This window comes from Copadichromis virginalis, linkage group LG10, assembly GCF_057382275.1.
Source record: "Copadichromis virginalis isolate Kocher_CV1m ecotype Utaka linkage group LG10, C_Virginalis_male_GT1.1, whole genome shotgun sequence".
NCBI lineage: Eukaryota > Metazoa > Chordata > Actinopteri > Cichliformes > Cichlidae > Copadichromis > Copadichromis virginalis.
In genome coordinates, this window is record NC_140627.1 from 19,177,619 (window position 1) to 19,204,988 (window position 27,370).

The 27,370-nt window shown below is 45.1% G+C and overlaps 2 protein-coding genes across 2 annotated transcripts; both read left to right on the plus strand.

Annotated features, from left to right (window-relative positions):
- Positions 1-355: 355 nt before the first annotated feature.
- On the plus strand, positions 356-1,810 carry LOC146700288 (E3 SUMO-protein ligase ZBED1-like). Its single transcript, XM_085471392.1, has one exon. It carries the CDS (start codon positions 822-824, stop codon positions 1,719-1,721), a length of 900 nt encoding a protein of 299 aa, XP_085327518.1. The 5' UTR covers positions 356-821; the 3' UTR covers positions 1,722-1,810.
- Positions 1,811-5,124: 3,314 nt separating this feature from the next.
- On the plus strand, positions 5,125-6,096 carry LOC146700289 (olfactory receptor 1500-like). Its single transcript, XM_085471298.1, has one exon. The coding sequence runs from the start codon at positions 5,125-5,127 to the stop codon at positions 6,094-6,096; it is 972 nt and encodes a 323-aa protein (XP_085327424.1).
- Positions 6,097-27,370: the final 21,274 nt, after the last annotated feature.

Below are 27,370 nucleotides of genomic sequence, written 5' to 3' on the forward strand. Positions count from 1 at the left end.
TTTATTATAACAACCAGATCCTTATCTAATTATTTTGATATTATGCTTTCCATATAATTATTTTGTAATTATTCGAATTCATCTGTGTGCTGTGTGTGATTTATGATTTCAGGAACAAACAGAAAAGTCTGGAGGACTACTGTCAGAGAAGAAGTACACCATGCACCCCCCAGGAGGCGGCTGTACTTACCGAGAGCGTCTTAACTATGATTTTAAAAGACATGAGACCACTTGCTGTGGTTGAGGGTGAGGGATTCAAAGAAATGCTGACCACTTTCCAACCGGGATACACTCTGCCGTCTAGGCGTCATTTTACAAGCATGATGGAGAGAAAGTATGAAACTTCAGTTGAGAAACTAAGGAATTAACTAAAAAAGGCCACATCCAAAATCTCCCTTACCACTGATGCTTGGACAACTCTGGTCACAGAGTCCTACTTAGGGGTAACTTGTCATTTCATTAATGACAATTGGGATCTTCTCTCCTTCAATTTAGCAACACTGCCAGTTGAAGAGCGCCACACTGCAGAAAACCTTGCCTCCTGGGTGGAGAAGGTGGCAGAGAAATTCCACATTTCCTTGCATAATGTCCTTGCCGTTGTGCATGATAATGCAAGTAACATAGTTGCAGCTCTCCACATCCTGAAAGAGAAGTTTGGAGTGGTGTCCTATCGGTGTGCCGGGCATACACTGCAACTGGTTGTAAACCATGCACTGAAAGACCCCAAGATTGATAAGGCACTATCAGCTGCACGGGGCCTTGTAAAGCACATCAGGAAAAGTGAGCCAGCTTGCACCAAACTTAAGCAGAAGCAAAAGCAGATGGGTACAGCTGAGCATAAACTAATCCAAGATGTCGCTGTCAGATGGAACAGTTCATACTACATGATTGAACGTCTGTTGGAACAGAGATGGCCAGTGGTTGCGACGCTTTCAGATCCAAAAGTCACACAGCGTGGGAAACAGTACCTAGATCTGAAAAGTGATCAGTGGATTCTTCTGGATGAATTGAAGGAGGTGCTCAAGCCTTATGAGCAAGCCACTAATGTTCTTAGTGGACAGTCTTATGTCACAGTCTCTGTTCTTCCCCCCCTGCTGAAAGGTCTCCTGAAATCCACCAAAAACAAATCATTTGATTCTGCTGCAGTGAACTCTTTCCAGAACTGTGCAGAAGAGGAAATCTTGTATAGGTGGCAGCCAGAGGTATCTGCATTTCAAGCAGATGGAAAAAATGTGTCACTCATTGCTGCTGCCCTTGATCCACGTTTTCGTAAACTGAAATTCCTTTCTCCAGAAGATGCTCTGAAACTGCAAGTAACAGTACAGAGGGAGGCACTTGATCTCAAAAGGGAGCAGAGATCACAGTTACAGCAGGAACATGTGGGACAGGAAGCCTCAGCAAGTCCCCCAACAAAGAAGAGGTCTGTGTTGGACACTTTGTTGGGTGGGGATGGAGAAAATGAGGCGGTGAGGAAAGAAGCACTGCTGTATTTTGGGGAAGCCCCTATTCCAAGGGATAATGACCCCCTTACATGGTGGAAGAATAATGCAACAAGATTCCCCACACTGGCTAATTTAGCCAAATCATATTTGGCTGTACCTGCCACATCAACACCATCTGAAAGGCTTTTTTCAGTTGCTGGAAACATTGTCACCAAAAAAAGGGCAAGCCTGACTGCTGAGCATGTAGAAATGCTAACATTTCTCCACTCCAATGCATAACTACTTCATGTGATGAACATGATTGAACACACACACACACAAACACACACACAAATAGGAGAGAAGGCAGCAAAATGGATATTTTGTTAACAAAGAGCACTTTTTTTGCAGAGAGCAAAGTGAATGTTACGTTGTATTTGTTCAAAGATGCCATTGCTGCTGTTTATATTTTATTAATTTTTTGCTATGATTTCCTTTGTTCATATTTGTTCTGCACAACATTTAATTTTTTGTTAAAAACAGAAGATTGTACTACAATGTTATTGTGGATTTTGTTTTGTGAATGAAGAGCACTTTTTGGGAGAAAGCAAAGTGAATGTTACATTTTGTTTGTTTAAAGACACCATTGTTGCTATTTATTTGAAATGTTTTGTTAACTTTTCCTTAATTTTATATGTTTGCACATTTCATTTCTTGTTAAATGCTATTGATTGTATGACCTCTACAATTTTATTTTGCAATTTTTTTTATTAAAAGGTCTTCAAATGAAGAAATTTGTGTTTTTCATTGATATACATAAATTAGTAAATGTGAAATTGCTATACAAGTCAAAAAATATGGAAATAATCGATAATCAAATCAAATCAAAATCGAATCGGATTGAAAAATTAATCATTAGATTAATCGATGCATCGAAAAATTAATCGCTAGATTCATCGATTAGGAAAATAATCGTTTTGCCCAGCCCTAGTCACGATTACGTCGACTATTAAAATTGTCGACAACTAATTTAATAGTTGACGTGTCGTTTGAAGCTTTGTAAGATCCCAAAAGACGCAGGAATAAGTAGTAGGATTTAAGAGTGTAATAACGGACTGAAACAGAAGATGGCAGCACTGCATGTACAAGGATGCCAGCTGCCATTAAACCCCGAAGAAGAAGAAGCTGTGTCCCAGAATTCGTAGCGCAGCCCAGCGCAGTAGTCAATAATGGTGGCAGCTAGTTAGTGTTAATATTACTCTTATTATTCTTTTTGGGTCACAAAATAAACGTTTAACATATTTTCAGGTGAACATATGTTAAAATATGATAAAAATGTGTCAGCTGTGTAAACTTCAAATATCTGCTAGGGTTTATCAAGACACCACATATTTTCAAAAGCGCTCCGACGTTTTGCGCTCCGACGTGGGTAACAGACGTCTCACCAGCTCGATAGCGAGTGGGGGTTCAAGGCTCACTAGAGCCCGTGAGAACACCGGACTCCTGGCTAATCCTTTTCAAACCCACCGCTGTCTTTCGCTACTCAGGTTAAACATGATATATAAGTCCCTTTGATAACTTAAAAATGTTGTTTGGCTTTTTCAGTGTTTTATTTGTTCGTGGGTCAATCGGTTTGGCTGAGATTAAAGTTATTAGATTAGATTAAATTAAATGTAACTTTTTTAATCCCTTGGGTGGGTTCCTTCGGGGTTTTCACACAAACAGAAAACTGATTAAACAGAAGTGTGAGACGGTCGAGAGTTTACGTCAGCGCCCGGTTATATTTTAGATAGCAAGGAGCAGACGGCAGCATTTCACTCCAAGGAGGGAGCTCGTGCCGTACTACCCGGCTTTCTTTAGACCGCGAAGGCCGGGTCCTCAGGTGGAAGCAGCCTCTGAATTTGAATGTAGACAATCCGAATGTTATAGTTTCTTTCCACTGTGTTCCTGTTAATGATAAACTACAAATTTACCCTAAATTACTAAAATATCGATATTTTAATGTAAGAATTGATTCTAGAACATAAATGATTGGTATCAGAGGAATCGATATTTCAGGATTGATCCACACATCACTAGCAGGTGCTGTTTTTCTCTCATTTGCACTGAGGAGCAACTGTGAAGGTGAAGAGCCTGAGATGATTGAGTAGCCATTCACACACACTGTGGTTATGTCCTTACAGCAGAGACTCAAGAAGTGATTTTAGAAGACCTCAAGCAAGTTGTGCAGCAAACATAGTAGTCAGCTGGAGGACGGACTGCACATGGTTGTGTCACAGTTTTAGAGTAGAGCCGCCTTTTAAAACTGATGTTTTTTTAAATTCTGGGTTTGTTTTTTATCTCTACTGGTCTGGTGTAATATTAGTCGGGCAATGTGCACACTGGGTGCTCTTTAAGGGGTGGAAAAGAAAATCTCCCCAGTCTCCACAAGAGCAAGTGTGTTAGCTGACATACTGTAATATGTAATTTGCTGGTAATAGAATCATAGTCAGTCTTCCAGTAACAAACGACAAGGAAACAAAAGCAAAGTAAATAACAATCCAGTCATTTCTGCTAAGTGAGAAGCTTCTCGGGATGGATATCACAACTTCTACTGTCTCCTGATTTGCTGACTATCTGTCAGAGAGGCCTCAGTTTGTAACTCTGGGGGGCACCCTTTCTGATGTGCTGGTTAGTAATATTGGGGCACCACATGTCACGGTCTACATCTCCATTCCTCTTTACCTTGTACACTTCTGATGACACTGCAGTGGTTGGGTGCATTAAGGGGGGGGGGCAGGAGTCTGAGTACAGGGATCTGGTGAGGGCAACTGTAGAATGGTCCGAAAGAAACACCTCTTTCTGAATGTCAGCAAGACAAAATAGATGGTGAGTTGGCCCATCACAACATCATGGGTGAAGACCAATTACACCTGCTTTAACACAACATTACCTACGAGCTTATTGACACAGGTAACAGTGCCCAACAGCAAGCTTGGCAGGACAGCAAAGCCGGTATTTGGTAAGCTTAGATTAATAAAAGAGATGGTGGTTGACTTCTGGAGGAAAAAAAACTGTGAGTTGGCCCATCACAACATCTGCTCCACTCCAAACTTCCAAGGCAGTGCACAACATCTATCTATCTTTTCATTCCATTCCAGCCATCCATCCTCTTCTGTTTCATGAAAAAATACATTACCTTTGATGAGTCTTAACACATGTTAGCGTTTACCATTATTGACTGACTTCTATTAACTAAATTTGCTACTTACGAGCTTATTGACACAAAATAACAGTGCCCAACAGCAAGCTTGGCAGGACAGCAAAGCCGGTATTTGATAATCTTAGATTAATATCAGGAGTAGAAAAAGGGCACACATTTTCACAAAGTACCCTTTCCAGCTTTTTAATTAATCCAAAACAACATGATTTTGAGTTGTATTGTCAGTCTGAGGTTGACCAGCATTCGGAAAAAAATTCGGGATAGTAAGATGGCAGTCAGAAAATATTAACCATTATGTAATATTCCTATTAGTTAAATTGTCTGCACAAAGCTGTAACCATATGGTTTGATGTCATAGGGGAATGCAAAGTGACTATAAGGGACAGAACACAAACGTGCTCTGCTTCCATTTGGAGCCAGTCTTAACTAAAGAAGGTTTGCTGAAACATAAAATAAAGGACATTAACTTTAACCTTCAACATTAAAAAAAAAATTATTCAAATGGAATTTTTTAATTCAGCTGTTGGGAAAAACATCACATTTGTGAAACCTGCATATTTCATAATAAGTGCATTTAATGGCATAGCTAATATTAGGTATTACTTTGTCTTTCTGTGCTTTATCTACATTTTTTCAGTGGTGGGAAACACACTACTGATGATTGGCATAATTTTGGATCATACATTGAGAGGTCCAAAACATATTGGAGTTGTGAACTTTGCATTTACAGACCTGTTAAGTAGCTCTGCTTTGATGCCAAAGCTTGTTGACATTTTTCTGTTTAACCATCACCATATCTCCTACAATGACTGCTTGGCATTCATGTTTTTCTGCTTGACCTTTTTTGCAGCTCAGGCTTTTAATCTGGTTGTGTTGTCCTTTGACAGAGTCATGGCTATCATGTACCCGCTGCACTACCAAATGAGAATCAGCCACAAACTCATTTTATCTTTGATCGCTTTTTTCTGGCTTCTTGCAATTACTATCATACTCACTGCAGTTGGTCTTCTCACAAGACTTTCTTTCTGTGACTCTGTGGTTATTCAGAGCTATTTCTGTGATCATGGACCTGTGTATCGGCTTGGCTGCAATGATCTTACTCCAAATCGTGTAATTGCTCATTTGGCACCAGTTCTTGTTCTTTGGGTTCCACTGGCATTTATCGTGGGAAGTTACTGCTGTATTGGTTATTCTTTGTCAAAAACTGCTACATGTAGGGAAAGACTAAAGGCTTTAAAAACCTGCACAAGTCACCTTTCATTAGTGGCAATTTATTTCCTCCCTGCACTATTTATCTTTACCTTTGGGAGTACAATACTTCCAAATGCAAGGACTGTAAGTCTGTCTTTGGCCACTGTCATGCCTTTGACTTTAAATCCAATAATCTATGGTCTTCAGACACAGGAAATCAAAGAATCGTTGAAGAAGTTATTAAAAGTTAAAATGCAATTTAAAATTTCTGCAAACAAATAAAAAGCATTCAGATTTGAACCTTAGCAGTACCCAATCATCCTTTGCGGAGGGGTTTAAAAAGCTGAAAACATAGAAAATTTCATATAAAATAATCCAAAATATGGCAAACAAAACAATGTTTCATGTCTCATAATAACAATATAACATTTTATAATTGTTATTGAAAATTGAGACTATTTTAAATGTAAAAGAGTCTGTGAAAGAGTCTAATGTAATAGTGTATTTGATGCTGGTCAATGAACATTACAAAGTGTAAATATGCATTTGACTTTAAACCTCAAGGCAGTTAATAAAAGCCCTACTGTGACTTTCAAGATATCTAGACTTGTTAGTGGAAGTTTCTGTTTTGTGTATGGTCTTGGTCTCTAAGTTTTGTGTAGTTATTTAATTGTCACTTTTTATGGTGGAAACTTATGTCCAGAGTATGATTTAGCTGTGACACCTTAGCATTAAATGCACTTTAAACCAGTTTAAGGTAAATCATTTTAAAAGTAAAATAAAAACTGTAAATCTAATTTCGGCCTTTCTCATTGGAAAACACAACTGTATGATATATTACAGTTATTTTATTGCAAAAATCTCCTTTCTTGGTACTTTAGTGTAGTACTACTGGTACCTGTGCTCACCAGAACATTCCAGTTCAACACATAAGAAATTATACTTGACTGGCATTTACAATCATCCACTGCTTATGGTTAATTAAAAAGGTAATAGCAGATGAAGTCTACTCCAAACAAAGACACACTCTTAACTTTAAAAAGCTTGTGACATTTACACATTCTATGTGAAAACAGATTTAGGAGGTCAAATTAGCTTTTCAGTGTGTGTAGGGATAGGAATTGCTACTGTGACCAAGTGGTCGGCGGGGTTATGCACAAAATAAATAAACTTGACAACGCCACCTAGGGGAATTACACCCCCAGGAAATATATTTAAGAAAAATAAATAAAAGGAATAAAAGAAGACCGCACAGATTCAAGGATGCACACTGAGGCAGGTTGGCTTCCAATATTAAAACAGTTTTATTTATAGAAATAAATAAAATATTATAAATAATATTTTATAAATAAAATATTAAAAGTCAAGATGTAGCGTCATTATTGACAGTGTCCTACAGTAAAAATAAACAATCGTGGAACTTGGACTTACCAGCAGCCGTGGAACCAAAAGAAAATCACACCAAAAGAATCACTGCAGACCACCCAGTGCTGTACAAAAGAAAGTGTGAAAACGACCCACCACCTGAGGTCCCAGGGCCACTGGCTCGTCCTCCTTCACTGAAATAAAACACAGAAAAGTATGTTAAAAGAATAAAAGGACACTGAGCGTCAGGCTCGCTACAAATCATAAAAAGACTAAAACACACTTTAATAACTCTAATAAAAGAAATCACACACACACACACACACACACACACACGGGAAAGGCTTATTCCCCACGGGTCAAACTACCACTCGTGCTGGTAATAATTATTCTCAGGCGTAGGCCGGTCTGGCTCCCCACCGGCTGAGACCGGCCACCCAGGCGATTTAGAGTCCCAGCACGACACTCGGGCAGAGAATCACTTCAGCCCGATCACAGAAGTGTGGGTACGAGCAACAGTCCAGGGTAAAATAGAACACCAGGCGAACCCAAAAAAAAGGTAAGCCTACTTAATAAAAACAAGATAAGACAAAACGAGACAAGACAGCAGACTCCACCAAGGAGGAGTTCACAACAGCAACTGAGAAGGCAGTCCACTCTTCCAATTTAGGTTGGACAATTTACCATGGAGAGGTGAGTACAGCAGTGAACCCCCAGGACCGGAGGCACTATACTCTCATTGGTGGAGATACCACGAACACCTCTCTCCGCAATGGCAGAATTAAACAGACTGCTGTAGCTGTCGTATAATCGGCTCTTGCTGATCAGTCCGTCGCAGTACGCCAGCATTTACTGCTGTATCGTACCAGAAGCTCAGGAGGAATTAATCCAACAAGACATCGGCTTAGCTTTATACAGGCTAGCGCCACCCTGCAATCAATGTGCAGGTGGGTTCCCAATTAACCCGATCACCTGATACAAGGAGCGAGTGCAGTGGAAAGAGAGCGAGGGTGGTAGAGCGAGCGAGAGAGAGAGAGAATGAGAGAAGAAAAACAACGGAAGGCGAGTAGCCCATCTGGCTACATCTACCCCCCTTTTTTTGTATTGGCGCCCCGACAATAACTCAAGGAACCTAACACCATGGCCTGAATATGGCAAGCTGAGCATTAGCAACTGACGCAGATTCAACAGGACGTGGCAAGTGATAAACATTTGAGTGATGACCAGCTGTTGAACGTGCTGTTCTCCGCAAATGTGGCCCACTCACCTCAGACTGTTCAACAGAGCCTGAGGAAGAACCTGGGGGAGCAGAGGTCGAGGGTGCTACAATCACACTGGGAGTAGACCTGAGCTCCACCGATGGAACTCTAGAGGCATCGGGAAGTGACACCACGGGTGCGACAGGGTGTGAGGGTACCTCAGGGACAAGGAGCCACAACTCGTCGTCACTCAGAGAGGTCTGCTCTGAGTCAGCGGGTACAGGTGGGGGTGGAACCGGTGGACCAGGTGTAGGTGGCCCTAGGCTGACCTGTGCCTTTAACATGTCACGATGGACATGTCGAACCTTCTCCAAGTCTCCCACGGGGGCAATGGTATAAACAGCCCCGTTCTCTTGGGGTGCCCTCAACACCTGATAGACCACAGAGCTCCAAAGGTCCTGGATCTTGTGCCGGCCCCGGGTGCTATGATCTCGAAGATACACCAGCTGACCGACCTTTAAAGGAACAGGGTGGACTCTCTGGTCATGCCGTTCCTTACGGCGGTCAGCGGCCAGCGACAACCGTGCCCGAGCTCCCTCAAAAGCCACCATTAACCTGGCTTGGTGCTCGGCCACCCAGTCCTGTACCTCTCCAGGCACTGGGTCCTGAACGCGGCCTAGAAGGAAATCAATAGGCAGCCTAGGATCCCTGCCAAACATCAAGAGAAACGGTGACTCTCCGGTGCCCTGATGTGGCGTGCTATTATAGCAAAAGAGCACATGCGGTAAGCATGCAGCCCAGTCGCGTTTCTGAGATGATGGCAGAGTCCGGAGGAGGTTATGGAGGGTTCGGTTAAACCGTTCGCACTGCCCATTACCCGCTGGGTGGTAAGGGGTTGTACGGGACTTGGCTACCCGATACAATTCGCATAACTGTTGCATCACCAAACTCTCAAAATTTCTACCCTGGTCAGAGTGGAGGCGGCTTGGAACGCCAAACTTAAAAAACCACTCTGTTAACAGGGCCTGGGCCACAGTAGAGGCCCGCTGGTCCCGGGTAGGGACTGCAACAGTGTATTTGCTAAAAACGTCAGTCATAACCAAGACGTTTTCAACTCCACTACGGGAAGGTTCCAACACCGTGAAGTCTATGGCCAGGATTTCATTTGGCCTAGACGCCAACAGGTGACCCATATAACTATGAGGCCCCAACCCTGAGTCCTTTGCGACCTGACAGCGTTCACAACGCTGAACCCATTGCTTGATGTCAGAGGACATCCCGGGCCAATAGCAACGCTGCCTGACCAGTTCAGTGGTGCGCTCAATACCTTGGTGCCCATGGTCCTGGTGCAGCTGCCTCAAGGTCTCAGGCTTCAGAGCCTCTGGGAGAACAAGTTGGAGGGCTTCCTCACCTCCACCTGGACGCAAAATACGGCGATAAAGGATGCCATCCTTCTCCACCAGACGATCCCACTGACGCAGCAGAACCATGACTGGTTTGGGGAGCTGATTCCTTTCCTCCGAAGAGGGCAGGGTGTGCCTCCTCCAGTGTACCAAGAAATCCTTGAGGAGGGGGTCAGCCTCCTGCAAAGCACGAATATCCTCCAGGGAGTGAGATGGAAAGGCCCCAATCTCCAACTGAGTAACGGAGGGCAAAACGGCTGGACACTGAGCCTGCCGAAGTGAAGTCGGGACACAAGTCCCAGGCAACACACCCTCGGCCAAGCTGGAGCTCGTCTCATACTGTCGAGAGAGAGCATCAGCATTCCTATTACTGCGGCCTGAGCGATACTTGATCTCAAAATCGAATGCCGCCAGCTGGGAGGCCCACCTCTGCTCGGTGGCACCCAGCTTAGCTGAAGAGAGGTAACTGAGTGGATTGTTATCGGTGTAAACCACACACTTCTGCCCCAGCAGGTACTCCCGGAACTTCTCGGCCATGGCCCACTTGAGTGCAAGAAACTCCAGCTTCATGGAGCTGTAATTGTCCATATTGCGCTCATGTGGCCGAAGACCTCGACTAGCATAAGCCACTGGCCTAACGACACCTTCTACATCTTGGGAGAGAACTGCACCTAAACCACTGTGGCTGGCGTCAATCTCCAAGATAAATGGGCGCGTAAAGTCAGCATATGCTAGCACAGGTGCAGACACAAGCTTTGCTTTCAGGGCCTCAAAGCTCTCCTCACACTGAGGGGTCCAAATAGCACTCAAACTCTGTCCCGAGCCCTTCTTTGTCTTTGTGCCAGCCGATTTAGCCACCACTTGATGCAGGGGAGCCGCCAATGCGGCAAACCCCTCCACAAAGCGCCGGTAATAGCTGGCGAAACCCAAAAAGGATCGCAACTCTGACACGGAACGAGGACACTGCCATTTGGCTACTGCGTCAACCTTGGCTGGATCGGTCGAGACACCCTCACAGGAGATTACATGGCCCAAGTAGTTAACCTTCTGCTGGAAAAAGGCACACTTTTCTAACTTAGCCTTGAGCCCCTGTTGCTGCAGCCTTGCCATCACCATCTCTAGCCGTTGCAGGTGCTGAGAGACAGACGAGGAGAACACAATGATGTCGTCTAGGTACAGCAGTAATGACTGGCACTGCTGATCCCCGAACATCCTCTGCATTAGGCGCTGAAAGGTACCAGGAGCATTGCACAGCCCGAATGGCATACGATTCCACTCGAACAGGCCAAACGGCGTGCAAAAAGCGGTCTTGGGCTTATCCTGCTCAGAAACTGGCACCTGGTTATACCCGCTGGCCAGGTCGATGGTAGAAAACCAGCGTGCGCCAGCTAGGGCATCCAGACTTTCCTCGATGCGAGGTAAGGGGAAGGCGTCCTTCCTTGTTTTGCTATTCAGCAAACGATAGTCAACGCACAGCCGGAGGCTTCCATCCTTCTTGCGGACCAACACGATGGGAGAGGCATAAGGGCTGCTACTTTCCCTAATTACCTGGGCCTCCAGTAGCTGGTTGATATGAGCCCTGACAGCCTCATAATCAGAAGGAGGAATTCGCCTGTACCTCTGCCGGACAGGTGCGTCATCGAGTAGCGGTATGTCATGCGAAATGAGGTTTGTGCAGCCCAAGTCTCCCTCATAAGTGGAGAAAACAGAGCGGTACTTCCGCAAAAGTAACCGTACCTCGTGTTGCTCTGACTCAGTGAGAGCAGACAGGTCAATCGTATCCACCATCTCTTGAACAGGTCTGCTGGTTGTATGGGAGGAAACGGTAACAGGAAAAGAGTGTTCCTCGCTAACACTGGCAGGGAGGCTAACAACAGTAGCTTTGCTTATCACTCCCAAACGGGTCCGCGGGTGGAGAACAGCTTCCGCTGTCCCTACATTGGTGACTGGGATGTAGGCAACGCCCTTATCCACCTGAACCAAACATGGAGAGGCCAGCAACCCAACTGGCAACCCGAACTCAGAAGGTTCAAAAAGCACAGCCTGACCTGACAACTGCTGAGAACAAGTAGTGGCCACCAGCTGCATAACACCACCAGGTATCCGCACGGCCCGCGGGCCCTGTACCTTAACGGTACCGACAGGGTCCTCTGGGGCTTGGGCTGCAGACTGGTGACACTGATGTAAGGCCTCCAAAACTGGTCTCGGTGCCTGTGACACAGAAGGAGAATTAAACAAGGAGCCACCGAAAGCCCCAAACAGTTCTTGATAACAGCGGCGGATTACGTTCATTCCTAAGATGCCAGGGACAGAGGGCGTAGCCCCAGGAGGGTCCTTCACTATAAGGATTCCACAAGAGGGCATTTCCTTGCCACACAGGAGTACACTGAGCTCCAAATAGCCAATGTAAGGGATGGCAAGCCCATTGGCAGCCCGAAGCTGTAGCCAATGACATGACTGAAGGCGTTCTTGTCCCCAAGGGGCAAAATGTGCCAAAAAGAAACTTTCTGTGATGGTGGAAACCATGGACCCAGTATCCACCAAACAAGGGACAGTTACCCCACTAATAAGCACATCCATCTTTGGACACGATGAAATTAGCCTGCCAATCCTATCTTTCTGTGAGCCAGTGAACTCCCCACCTGAACTGTGACTCTGCAGCACAGATGGCGTTAGTTTTCCGACTGGGTAGCGGGAAGATGATTGCCAACTGCGGCGTAAGGAGGGCCTGAATCAGAACCTGCTCTAGGGCGGCGTGAAGCCCGCTCCCCAGTGCACTCCCTAGCAAAGTGTCCTGGCTGCTGACACCGGCGACAAATCACCGAGCCAGCCCGTGAAGGCCGAACACTTCTTCGGGGGTTCTGTAAAGAAGTCACTGTCTCAGTGAGCCGATTTAACTGCTCTTGTTGGCGCTTTAGGAGTTCCTTTAGCTCACGCCACTCGGACTCGGGTGTACCAACAGGAGCGAACCTAGGGCTAGTGTGCACTCCACACTGAAAACCATATGCCGATGGTTGAGAATAGCCACGGTCGCGAACACCGCCTGAAAACCCTTCTCTTTCCCATCTAATTGCTTCCCCGCGCACCTCTAACAAGGTGGCAGTGGGCACACGGCGAACGTATTGTTTAAGCTCTCTGCGGAGACCACTATCAACAACATGTTCTACAAATTGGTCTCGGAGCAGCACCTCTGCGTTACGCATACCGTCCGGTGCACTTTGTTTTACTTGCTCCATCAGAGCCATTAGCGCTAAGGAAAACTCCTGCAAAGTCTCTTCCTCCCGTTGTCTCCTCGAAAAGAAAGCCTGCTGCAGAGTGACATAGGACTGCGCATTGCCATACAGTTCCTTTAAAATGGTCAACACCCGAGCAGGATCCCCTCGCTCTAAATTAGGGCGAAATTTGATCTCCTCCCTTGCTTCTCCCTCTAAATGGTCAAAAATAAAGAAAGCTTGATCAGCAACAGACAGGTGCCGGGCACGCATGCATGCTTGAACCTCTTCGACCCATTCAGCTATATTGATGCCTGTTCTACCATTGAACATGGGACATTTACGGTCCCTAGGCACCACCACCAGACGCTCTGTAACGGCGGCCTGGCTACCAACATTTGGTATGCAACCAGCTGGTACGAAAGAGGACGACGCGGCCCCGCCACCAGACTCGAGCACAGCGCCCCCATCCCGGCGCAATTGCTCATTATCTGCCCTTAACTGCGCTACCAAGTCTCTAAGTTGCTGCAATTCTTCCTCCATAATAAATTTTGACCCCAAAAAAAGAGAAAATTAAATCAGCAAGGTGCTAAAATCCTATTACTCTTCCTTCTACCTGGATACTGCTGTCTTGTCTATAATCACACTCTAAAACAAATAGAGCCTTCAAACAGGTGAACTAGACTCGTTGCAAAAAAAATAAAACAATTTACAAAACCAAACATCTACCTCAAACGTGCATCCTGTCGACAGCGCCAAGTATGTGACCAAGTGGTCGGCGGGGTTATGCACAAAATAAATAAACTTGACAACGCCACCTAGGGGAATTACACCCCCAGGAAATATATTTAAGAAAAATAAATAAAAGGAATAAAAGAAGACCGCACAGATTCAAGGATGCACACTGAGGCAGGTTGGCTTCCAATATTAAAACAGTTTTATTTATAGAAATAAATAAAATATTATAAATAATATTTTATAAATAAAATATTAAAAGTCAAGATGTAGCGTCATTATTGACAGTGTCCTACAGTAAAAATAAACAATCGTGGAACTTGGACTTACCAGCAGCCGTGGAACCAAAAGAAAATCACACCAAAAGAATCACTGCAGACCACCCAGTGCTGTACAAAAGAAAGTGTGAAAACGACCCACCACCTGAGGTCCCAGGGCCACTGGCTCGTCCTCCTTCACTGAAATAAAACACAGAAAAGTATGTTAAAAGAATAAAAGGACACTGAGCGTCAGGCTCGCTACAAATCATAAAAAGACTAAAACACACTTTAATAACTCTAATAAAAGAAATCACACACACACACACACACACACACACGGGAAAGGCTTATTCCCCACGGGTCAAACTACCACTCGTGCTGGTAATAATTATTCTCAGGCGTAGGCCGGTCTGGCTCCCCACCGGCTGAGACCGGCCACCCAGGCGATTTAGAGTCCCAGCACGACACTCGGGCAGAGAATCACTTCAGCCCGATCACAGAAGTGTGGGTACGAGCAACAGTCCAGGGTAAAATAGAACACCAGGCGAACCCAAAAAAAAGGTAAGCCTACTTAATAAAAACAAGATAAGACAAAACGAGACAAGACAGCAGACTCCACCAAGGAGGAGTTCACAACAGCAACTGAGAAGGCAGTCCACTCTTCCAATTTAGGTTGGACAATTTACCATGGAGAGGTGAGTACAGCAGTGAACCCCCAGGACCGGAGGCACTATACTCTCATTGGTGGAGATACCACGAACACCTCTCTCCGCAATGGCAGAATTAAACAGACTGCTGTAGCTGTCGTATAATCGGCTCTTGCTGATCAGTCCGTCGCAGTACGCCAGCATTTACTGCTGTATCGTACCAGAAGCTCAGGAGGAATTAATCCAACAAGACATCGGCTTAGCTTTATACAGGCTAGCGCCACCCTGCAATCAATGTGCAGGTGGGTTCCCAATTAACCCGATCACCTGATACAAGGAGCGAGTGCAGTGGAAAGAGAGCGAGGGTGGTAGAGCGAGCGAGAGAGAGAGAGAATGAGAGAAGAAAAACAACGGAAGGCGAGTAGCCCATCTGGCTACACTACGAATGTAGTGATTTCAATCCCATGTTCAAAGTCAATTATCAATTTAATTTCTTATAGATTCTCTTCATGGGGTTTCAACACAATCTCCAAGTAGGATATCACCGACATTACAGTCATGCAAATTGCTTGACATTCATGTTTTTCTGCTCTACTTTAATTTCAATCCAGGCGCCATCTCGTAAAGGTCACAGTATGACACACTGGAGCCACTGTTTACCAATAATAGACAAAATAAAACCTTCCCATTGCCCAAACATAGACATCATGCATTCCTCCAATGGGTTGTGTATTCTTCATTGTTCATGTATTGTTTTGGATAATGTTCTGAGGCCTTCCAGGCTCTGGTTACAGAACTGTCTGGAGCAGTGTTCTTGGGGATGAAAGTGCAACACATATCTCTAAACATTGCACATACACCCCCTTAGGACCTTAGGACATTGTAATGTATATAATTAATGCGATCTATGCGATTAATGTGACTCCCCTAGGGACCCCTATGGTGTCCATATATGTTAGAAACCCCACAAATAAGTCAAACAAGTAAGTGGACCTTTAGAACAGCACCTGGCATCTACGCTGGGCTGTGAGCTGCCCTGCCCTGTTTCCTGAGACCCTTACCCCCTTTTCACCCAGCATAATAGTACAAAGCCGCTCTTGCCCATGGGCCAATTTATGTCATGTTTTCCCTGGAGACATTCCCTTGGGCTGGATACACCACCGTACACCAGTCCACTGGGATCTCTCCTGCATCATACATCTGACTTCCCTAGTTGCTCACTGTAAAATCAAAACAGGTATAGTTAGCTTTTCTTGGGGTAAAATGTCCTAGATTAGTTTTATTGTCAATTGGTGGAAACAGGCTGGAGAGAGTTTAGCAGTTTCCTATATAAACAGCACTTCTTGTTATTTTAAGCATACAACCAAATCCCCACGTGTCATTTGAATAGAAAGGGCCAGGTTCAGTGAAGAGGTGTGGGCAAGTGTAGGGATGGGTACCGGTATCCGGGTTCTGACATAAACGGTAGTAACCAGACCGAAAAGCAGCGCACATTTCGGTGCTTTATTTCGGTGCTTTTTTTCCTAAGCTGTGATACACTTTAGATTCTAGCCAATCATTTTACGTTTCCGAGGATAGTAGGCCGGTCTAGGTACGTACGTTCTTTTATGCAGAGCTACAGATTAAAATGCCCAAGGCGAAGCGGTCAAAAGTCTGGCTGTACTTCACAGCAAAAGATGCAAACTCAGCGGCCTGCAACAAGTGCTTTAAGGTGATATTGTCAAAGGAGGTAACACCTCAAATCCGATGAAACACCTGGTGACGCATAGCGTTTTTTTTAAAAGCCAAGAAATGCGCCGTATTTGATAGCTTGCTGCAAGACCTCACACCGTGAACATCTACTGCGGGTGGGTTGCCAGTTATCGGACCCAGAGCAACATCCCCCAAAAACCCGAAGAATAGAGTCCTGGCCCCTAGCCCTGCCAGTGTAGCAGAAATGATGACGGATGATAATGGCAGCAACAGCCGTTCTTCTCTGCGTGAGTAGCTTAATGTTGTTCGTGTGTAATTTACGTTGAGTAGGCTAACCACGTTATTACATTAATGCATGTAAGGTGAACTAGCAAACATCATCATAGCTACATGCGGCTGTCTTCTTGTTTGATGGCAGATACTCCCTTCACCCTGGCCAAAAAGGCTAAAATGACCAAAGAAAAAGTGGAAAACAGTTAAACATGAGAGGTTTTTGGACAAAGTTTGTGTTTTTTCCATTGATTAAGCACTGCTTCCAGCCAAGAGTGACACCATATATGCCCCATAGCTGCAGAAAAGGCTAACATTGTTATCTTTTTACAAAAAAACAGCTGAACATGAGAGGTTTTTGGACCAATTTTGTGTTCTCCATTCTTTAAGCACTGGTTTGAGCACCGTTTAAGCACCGGCACTGTTTCAAAAGTACCGGTTTGGCACCGGTATCGGATAAAACCTAAACGATACCCATCCCTAGGCAAGTGGCTACGCCCGCCGCACAGTCTGACACCTTTTGTTCCTTTATATTTTGAATTAGCCAATCTAACCCCAGGTTGCTATTTCTATACCCATTACATGTCAGTTCTCTTAGTTGCCGCGCTTTTTTCCCTCTCTGGACAGTCTGTCCCCCTTTAACGAGTGGACCAGATGTGGGATGACCACTGTGTTCGGGCAATTAACATAACATAAAAATCACACAGACTATTAGTAAAGCTAATACTCTCAGACCTCCCATTACTTTCCAGCTTCTACTTTTTTTCTACTACCCTGAGGTCTTTTCCACAGACCGGGGGATTATTCTGCCCCCTTTTGTTGAGGTCTGGGTGTTTCTCTTACTCAACTGACTCAGCGTGCTGGTCCTTCTTGGTCTGGTCCTTCTGGATTTCCGCCAACCCCCTCGTGGTTATTGCTGCACCCCAAATGACACGACCCTTGACCTCAATCACTGATTGTGCCGTCTGCTATGCCTGGAATGATTTGTGATTCTCGCTGGTTCTCTAGGAAAAAATCCGGAGTTGTGGGAACTCATGGTTCATTATAATCTTACGTTTTATCTGTACCTGAATTGGTAATCACACAAATCACCATAAAATCATAGAAAAATGATCATAGAAACCATTGTTTGCAGCATTCTGGACTAACTGCAGCCTTGCCAGGCAGGTCTGGCTAACTCCAGCATATAAGGAGTTACAATAGTCCAGCTGGGATATAATAAAAGCATGAATCACCCGTTGAATGTTTTTAAAAGATAAAAATGATCTCACCTTAGATAAAAGCCCCAGTTTGAAGAAAGACTGCTGTACGACTGAGCTCATCTGTTTTTCAAAGATGAAATTGCTGTCAAATATTAACCCCTAAATTTTTGGCATGCGATTTGACAAAAGACTCAAGACTGTGCAGGTTAAAATTAGAGGTGCTGGGATTGCCACTTGGTCCAAAAATTATCACTTCGGTTTTGTTCTCATTGAAGTTAAGGAAGTTAGAGGCCATCCAAGATTTAACTTCACTGATACACTGCCTCCAGTTCTGCCTCTAGTGAGGCAGAACTATTTCCCTTCAGTTGAAGATAGATCTGAGTATCATCAGCATATGAATGAAAACAAATGTTATATTTTGTAAAAATTAGACCTAGAGCTATTAAATTAGACCTATAAATGGAGAATCCAGAAGCAGAAGCACAGCTGAGTCACCTGAGTCAGTGGCTAATAAAAGATCATTAAGAACTCTTAAACGTGCAGTTTCTATACTATGAAGAGTTTTAAAACCAGACTGAAACCTCTCAAGAACATTGCGTCCATTTACAAAAGATTGCAGCTGATCATAGATCAGCGATCATAGATCGAAGACGTTTTATCTTATTGATAAAAAACTGCAGGAACCTTTCACAGGTGTCTGAGGAACCTGTTGTCGTAAGCCCGACAACAGGTGTCAGGGTGAAGTATTTTTCAAAATCGTGTCCAGGTAGCCTTCATTCTCACCAATAAGCCACTGCGTTTCCCACGGCGCCCTCTAGGTTGAGGTAGCACCGGAACACAGCGGAGGCAAGCTGGAACTCCTGACAGGAGCGGTGGGGAGAAGGTTCCCTGATATCCACGATTGCAATAAAGAGTTTTTTAACTGAGAGGATCTTATAGCCAGCACCATTTGGCAATCATATACAAGCAGAGAGTTAGCATGTTTTAAAACAAAGTAAAAATAAAACACTAGTAAAAACAGAGTCCGACGGCAGGCCGTAAACACTGGCGCCATCTTGACCAATGATGGGTCTAAGTGCACTGTTACATATAAAATATTAGACCTATTTCAGAACCCGTCCAAAATGAACTGTTTTCTCTTAAAAAGGGAAAACAAACCAGAAAAGCTCTTGCTCCCAATAAAACAATATGATGTAGGCATTAGAACTTCCGGTAACACGAGATTCAGTGCTGTCGTCACTGCTTCTAGCTTTAATTAAATGCTGATGCTTATCTGGTCTGAACTCAGACTTAAGTGTCACCCCCTCTGTTCATTTTCCCTACATCATATTTGCCGGTTGCCCACAAGTGCTCCACAATTCTGGAGAGTCTGGGATCAACTGGCATAGTTCCACCTGCTAAATACACAGAGAATTTTGTTAGCAACTGCAAAATTCACACAACACTAATGTTCTCCATTAACCACTTCCTAAACACTTCATGCCAATGTTTCATCACTAGATTGTAAATTTCTTCTCCAGGTCTGCACTGCTGCACTCATTTTAGTCACAGACCCAATCACTTTACTCAATTATATTGTAACATGCTGTCATGTATTTTACAAAGCAAGTTTATTTTCATATAGTCAGAGGTGTATATCAACCTCACCCATGCATCAGAAACAGGAAACTCGGTTTTTTTAGTCTCTACTCTAACAGACTCTGCTACATCCTGTTAACTTGTGAGATCAAACCATCTATTCCTAATCTAACAATGATCACCTAATTTTCATATCAGTTCATAACCCACATAACCCACTGTCCTGTCAACCCAAGTTGACAGGACAACAGAAATGCATATTTGAAATATTACCACAAAAAAGAATCTCCTTCATACAGTAAATCACTTGTATTGCTCAATCAGCAGAAGACATCTCACAATTTACTATTTTAAAACTACATTTATTGTCTCATCACTGGTTGGTCATACCAGTCTATTTTCCTTTTCACAGAAGTCAACCTGTTGTCCTGCAGCTTGGAGAGTTATTTCTCAGCGATGGATAACCTCAGCATTTGATAGCAAGTGTCTGTTAAATCTACACTATTTTGGCAATCAGAGGACCAATGAGCTGTTTCTTCTTATCTGTTCATTCTTTTCTTTTCGGTCTCTTCTTTTGCTGCTTAACTCCCAGCATGGCAAATGCAAAACAGATGGTCCTCTCAAGTCCATTCACACACAAGGATGTCACTGGTGAACTTCCCAGCTTGTGATTAAGAGTGCATGCTTCCATCCACGATAGTATTTGTACATGCTGCTGAACCTTTCAGAGTTTTAAGTCAGTGCTGCTGTCTGTTCACCAGCTGTTGATTCTTGAAGTTGACGCTGTTGGTCTGGAGCTGCCTTTTATCTTCAGGAAGAGATTGACCATCCTTAAAGCTTCTTTCCAGGATAAGATGTACATCGAGATGAAGCTGTGAAATTTCAGCCAAAACCTGGCCTGGGTATCATGCCAATTATGTTAATCTATCATTTTGACCCGGCCGCTGTGCTCGTGAAGGAAGTTGATCCAGGTCCGTGGGCACCTGTACTAACAAACTAAGACATTTATTTAATATCCTTCTCATCACTACTTATTGACACTTTCATTCTGTGATTCTTCTATCCACATTTTAAAATGTCTCTTTCTCGTCATTCGTTGCACTCACATCAGCCAATTTCCTTCAGACTGCATGCAGACACTTTCACTTCCTGTCACATACACACACACTCTCCACGTTACTGCATTTCCTCAGTTTCTACACCCTTTTTTCTTCGCAGTAGCCCAATTGACACAATTCTTTAGCAGAATTTAACACAATCCTTTAGCACAATTAGCACACTTCTTTAGCCAAGCAGCAATATACAAGCATTATCTCAAAATTACTTGTTGTCGACCATGTTTTCCTGCTCAACTCCAATTCTCTGTCCTAGGCAAAGTAGTGGACTCTAACCACTACCATTAAATATTTTCATCGCAGCAAAACAGTCTGTCAGAATGTTCGCCACCTCACATAGAAGCCACGTATTTACAATTTTAACAACAAGAATCACACAATTCCTATACACTCGTTGAATTCAACTATATTTCCGGCCGTGCGCCCAGCGCTTCTTTTTAAGATTATAAGCACCCAAGCTCAGTTCTGCTGTCCAAAAAAGGCAAAAAGGGGGTGGACTCTAACCACTCCCAGTGGTCTCTTAACCACTAGCGTTTAACGGGGTCCCAAGTCCCTGAGGTACGCCAACCTGGATCTCCGGTCCAACCGGTCACGCTAGGCGTCCGTAGTCAGGTGGGGATACCAATCCCTGAACTTTGCATTTATAGGGAGCCCGGCTTCCAAAATACTTTAAATTCTGTGTTTTTTAAAAGCGTCCAACGCTTCTCGGAACATTTATACGTCAACCTGTAGATCTTTGCAAAAGTCTCTTGCTCTAGTGTCCATACTCGACTTGCCCTGAAACACTTAGACATCAACCTGTAGTTCTTAAGAAACGTCTCTTGGTCTAATGTTTCAGCATTACTGAGCCAATTTAACAGTGAAGATCGTTAACTCAGCGAACAGATAATTTAGAATTCATCCAACTTTGGTTTAACAGATGGTGCTTACCTTTAAATTCTATTGGACCGGTCCTCTGTTCGCCTCATTTCATGATCCACCTTACTATTGCAGAATCAAAACATTGGAGATGTTAGATTTATGTTGGCACAAGCATATGTGAGTATATGTTTCTAAGCTTAAATGTACGGTGGCTGGGAAGTGCAAATCACATTTACAACATCAACAACAAAATAACATTTCCGAAAACACTTTTACATTAAAAAAACAAAAACAAATAAAAAAATTGACAACAAAATAACATTTAAGAAAACACTTTAACAAGTCCGCAACAAATTAACAAGTGGCTCTTGACGGAAAGGGATTGTCTGAAATACCGGAAGTGACTCAACGATAGGGCTTTGGAGTTGACGTAACGCTGCAATGTATTGTGGGAGACCATTGTCAATCAATCTAGTGCCGTGTCTCCTGTACAGCAACGGTCCCCAACAGGACCGGTACCGGTCCGTGAGTCGTTTGGTACCAGGCCGCGAGAGTTGAGGCTCGGGTGTGAAGTGTATGGTTTTCAGGGTTTTTAATCATTAAGTCGGTTTCCCTGGGTCTTTTCCCGTTTTGTAGTTGTGTGTCTTATTTTGAAAGCATTATTTACACGTTACCATAGCGACCAGAGAGCATTAAGGGGCAGAGAGGAGGATGTTATTCTCAATGTTGTTGGCGCATTTCAGGAGTATACTGCTAATAAAGTTACACAATTACACAGCTGAATTCGCGTTTATTATTATATTTACAAAATACCACAGTTTTTGTCTTTGTCTGTATCATTTTATTTTGTTGTATTTATCCGCAACACCTTAAAGGCCGGTCCGTGAAAATATTGTCTGACATTAAACTGGACCGTGGTGCACAAAAGGTTGGGGACCGCTGCTGTGCAGTATATAGTGCGTTTAGCTTGTCAAATTTACATAAATCTTTGATCGCCAGTTGTGTGACTCTGAAGTGATGTACTGTATGTTTGTAAGTTTTCTCCTCAACAAACACAACAGTGCCAACGAAACGTTTTGCACGGTTTCATTCCATGTCCCAATTGGTAGTTTTGGTAGTCAGGGATCAGTCCCCCAGGGCCTCCATTCCTGGCCACTGCCCGGCACATAATGCACCCGACCCCTACGATGCCTCCTGCAGGTGGTCTCTTTTTCGGGCTAAGGCCTGGCCACCAGATACTCCCTCTCGGGCACCCTCCCCAGGCCTGGCTCCAGGGCAGGGCCCTGGTAACCCTATCCCGTGCAGGGTGAACTGTTCCCAAGGGGTTCTTCTCATAGGGGTCATCTGAATCACCCTTTGTCTGGTCCCTCACCCAGGACCAGTTTGCTATGGGAGAGCCTACCAGGGGGCAGAAGCCCCCGGACAACATAGCCCCTGGGATTCCTGGGACACACAAACCCTTCCACTTCACAGGAAAGGTAGCCATATGGTAGAGATTCGCAGAGGGGAGTAGCGAGTTCCAATGCATTTATTTTATTAAGGATGCAAAAGCATACACAGTGAACATCTATGCAATTTCTTGTTTAGGGTATTCCTGTGAGTTTTATTCATACACGTTTTCCAGCTTTATCCTTGGAACAGATGAGACTGGCAAAGGAAGAACGTCAGACAGAGTAGTCAGACCCTGTTCATCGAGTGCTGGTTCAGAAAGGCTAGCAGCCGGCTCTCTGTCCTCAGTTAGAACAGATCCAAGAACATGTCTGTGAAGGTTCTCAGTCATCCAGGTCATCGTAGTCAAAGGAGCTGTACAGTGCAGCGAGGAATGCCCAGACCTCTACATTGGAGAGACCAAACAGCCACTTCACAAGCGCATGGCACAACACAGAAGAGCCACCTCCACAGGACAAGACTCAGCAGTCCATCTGCAGCTTAAGGATAAAGGACACTCTTTCGAGGATGCCAATGTTCACATTTTGGACAGAGAGAACAGATGGTTTGAAAGAGGAGTGAAAGAAGCCATCTATGTCCACTGTGAGCGACCATCTTTGAACAGAGGCGGGGGTTTACGACACCAACTCTCTGCCATCTATAATCCAGTTTTGAGTTCCCTTCCCAGACGCCTTGACGCCCACTCACATCCTGGGCCATCTGACCTCAGGAATTCGCATGATAAGGTGGGGCCAGGTTTCACAATGAACATACCCGAAACTCTGGCTGATTGGGACCCACACCCAGTTTCACACCTTGGCTCAGGCGATTAGAGGATCATCAGGGGGTCCTTTTGTCCCTCTGTGGGGGGTTACTCCCACTAGGTTTATATCTGGGACTCTCCACCATTTGACCTTAGAACTGAAGAAGCTTCTCGGATGAGAGGTGAAACGTCTTCAAGCAACTTAAAGAAGTCCAGACGCTTTTCTTTGCAAGATCCAAGAACAGTCTCACTCAAGTTCACTTCCTCCAGCTTATGAGCTTGCAACCTGGTAAGAACACTGACAGAAAACACATCAGGGTGGGATTTCAACAGCTCATCCTCTCCTAGGATACAGCTGGGCTTATCCACCACTTCAGGAACAGGGAGTACCTTGACCCCAGCAATATCATTTCCCATTATAAACTCAACACCCTGAATAGGAAATAAGTTTCTCACTGCAACCTTGAAAAAACCAGAGGCTAACCTCAACTGTTTATGTTTAAGAGCCAAACACTCAGAAACTATATGCCCCACTTTGTGACAGTAAAAACATTGTCTATCAGACTTGGAACCCGAGGAACCCCTAGGTTGTTGAGGGTGCGGCTTTGTGTCCTCTTTCATTTGTTCATGATAGGGTGATTCAGATTTACAAACACGCTTTTGTGCGTCAAAGCAAATTCTTCTGCCAGGACAGCTGCCTCTTGCAAAGTGGCAACTTTTTGTTCATTCAGGTACAGCACCGTATGCTCAGGAACACAGTTTTTGAATTCCTCCAACAATAACAGTTCACGCAGTGCGTTAAACTCTGAAACTTTGCTTGCTTGACACCACCTATCAAATAGAAGCCTGTAAGCTTCAGGGACCAACTCATAGGCTGAGTATAGCACTTTTGACATTGTCATACACAAGACTGTCCTCAATAGTGAGAGCTGCGCATACTTCCTGTGCTTTACCAATTAATTTGCACTGAAGCAAAAGGGACCAAACCTCCTTGGGCCAATGTAAAGCAATGCGCTCAAACACATTAAAATAGGCCTCCACCTCAGTCTCCCTGAATGGTGGAACCAGGGCAATGTTTTTGCCTACATCAAATGTTGGAGGTGCAGGAGCAGGGGGAGAATTATCTGAGGGATTACTAACGTTATCTTCATACTTCACTGAAGGTGGAGCAGAAGGCTCAGGAGACAATTTGTTAGCTTGCAACTCCAGCTGGCGCAACCTAATAGATGTCTCAGCTTCTAGCTGCCGACACTTTAGCTTGAATTCAAGCTCATCCTTACGTTCCCTTTCTTTGGTTCAAGTTCAAGACGAGCCAAACGTACCTTTAAGCGTGCACCAACACTGGGATTACTGGATTCAACAGAGAAGGGCTCAAACCGTGGAAGAGAGGCTGGGGGTTTTCCCCCACCTGGTTTGACCACAGTAGGTGTCACTGTCCCATCCCCAGTACAAACCTCAGGCAGATCAGAGGTTTCAAAGACCGACGCTGCAACCTAGTGTCCGCGTCTAAAGGGAACACACCTTTCCCAACCAACCCACTGACCACAAGAGACTTTAACTCGTTCTTCTTCATGGTCTTAGCCACAGTGTGTGTGTGTGTATATATATATATATATAAAAAAAAAAAAAAAAACACCCAGCACGCCCCTGCGGGCGGTTTATCCTTCAAGCTCGGGTCCTCTACCAGAGGCCTGGGAGCTTGAGGGTCCTGCGCAGTATCTTAGCTGTTCCCAGGACTGCGCTCTTCTGGACAGAGATCTCCGATGTTGTTCCCGGGATCTGCTGGAGCCACTCGCCTAGCTTGGGAGTCACCGCACCTAGTGCTCCGATTACCACGGGGACCACCGTTACCTTCACCCTCCACATCCTCTCGAGCTCTTCTCTGAGCCCTTGGTATTTCATATATATATATATATATATATATATATATATATATATATATATATATATATATATATCTCCACTCAGTCTCCAGTGTCAGCTGCTCACTCGCTCTCCACTCAATCTCCAGCGCCTCCGGTGTCACTTTCAGCTCAGTCTCCAGCGCCTCCAGTGTCACTTTCAGCTCAGTCTCCAGTGCCACCTGTAGTTCAGTCTCCTGTGTCACCTGTAGTTCAGTCTCCTGTGTCACCTGTAGTTCAGTCTCCTGTGTCACCCGTAGCTCAGGCTCCGGTATTACCAGTTTCACTCATTCACTCTATGCAGGGAGAAAGTCTTGTTTCTACTCAGGGTGCTTTTCATGGTTTAGCCGCCATTGGCACAGTTTGCCACTCCAGGGCTTCCCCAGAGGCTAGGTCTCAGTCCCCAGCTGATTCTGGACCCCTGAAGTTTAGTGAGAACTGCACCATGTCAGCGTTGCCTGGGCAGAGCCAGTGCTCAGTGCAGTGCCAGTTGCCTTTATGTCAGCTAGTGGACTCCATGCCTGCTGGGTTTGTGATGGCTTCTGCTGGAGGGTCCGAGGGACCACTCCGGCCTTTGTCTCCTGTCTCCGCTGGAGGGTCCAAGGGACCGCTCCAGCCTTTGTCTTGTGTCTCTGCTGGAGGGTCCGAGGGACCGCTCCGGCCTTCGTCTTCTGTCATCGCAGGAGGATCCAAGGGATCCGCCCAGCCTGCAGCGCCACCGTCTCCGGCTTCCACGCCGCCACCGGCAGCGCCACCGGCAGCGCCACTGTCTTCCACGCCGCCGCCGGCAGCGCCACCGTCTCCGGCTTCCACGCCGACGCCTGCAGCGCCATTCTCAGCTGGTCTAGCCTCAGTGCTTTCAGCCTCGCCTGCAGCAGCGGCTTCGTCCATGCCTTCGCCTGGCCCAGCTTCAGTTTCGACTTCGCCTGGTCCAGCTTCAGCGTCGCCTGGCCCTGCCTCCGTGTCTTCGCCTTCAGCGTCGCCTGGTCCTGCCTCCGTGTCTTTGCCTTCAGCATCGTCTGGTCCTGCCTCGTCTGGGTCTGTGGTTAATCGGCCACCTTCCAGGCTACTGGTCGTGGGCGGCCCCCAGACCCCCTTCGCCTGAGTCGCCGCCGTTGCCTTCCGCACGGCCAGCCTCCGGAACAGTGCTGTCGTCGCCGCCGCCGTTGCCTTCCTCGCGGCCAGTCTCCGGACCAGTGCCGTCGTCACCGCCATTGCCTTCCGCACGGCCGGCCCCCGGACCAGTGCCGTCGTCGCCGCCGTTGCCGTCCGCAAGGTCAGCCTCCTGAACGGTTCAGGCTCCTGTGTTGTCGGCTCCCGGGCCGGCCCCCTGAACTGTTCTGTTTTGGACTTTGTTTTCTTGAGCTCCGGTGTGTTTCTTTTTTTGTCTTCTTTTGGTTTTGGACTCGTGTTTTGTTTTATGGCCTTCTAGTGCTCTTGTTTTTCTTTAGCTCTGCCCAGTTTAGGTTCCAGTTTCATGTTCCCCCGCCATTGCTGTTTGTATCCACTCCTGTTAATAAATGCTCACCTGCACCAGAGCTGCTGCATTTTGGGTCCTTTCTACTAACTCCACACGTCTGCCACAACGGACGTGACAGAAAAGCTTTTTCTGTGATCATGGACCTGTGTTTTATCTGGCATGCAATGATACATCTTTAAACCGCATAATGGCATATGTTTCCTTAGTTAGTTTAATCTGTATTCCTCTAATATTAATAGCGTTTACTTATGTTTGCATTTCCATAGCACTGAGCAGAATTGCGTCGGGAGAGGAATGACTCAAAGCACTGGAGACACATAGGAAACACACCCGAAGTAAATCGGGAATATTGAGGAATAACAAGACAAGGGAAGTAAACTCTACACAAGACACACAAGACAAAAGACTTTCACAATAAAACAGGAAAGAAGAAGCAGAATATAAA

Excerpts from the sequence above, each read along its gene's own strand:
- LOC146700288 (XM_085471392.1), top strand. The coding sequence starts at position 822 with ATGGGTACAGCTGAGCATAAACTAATCCAAGATGTCGCTGTCAGATGG.
- LOC146700289 (XM_085471298.1), top strand. The coding sequence starts at position 5,125 with ATGGAATTTTTTAATTCAGCTGTTGGGAAAAACATCACATTTGTGAAA.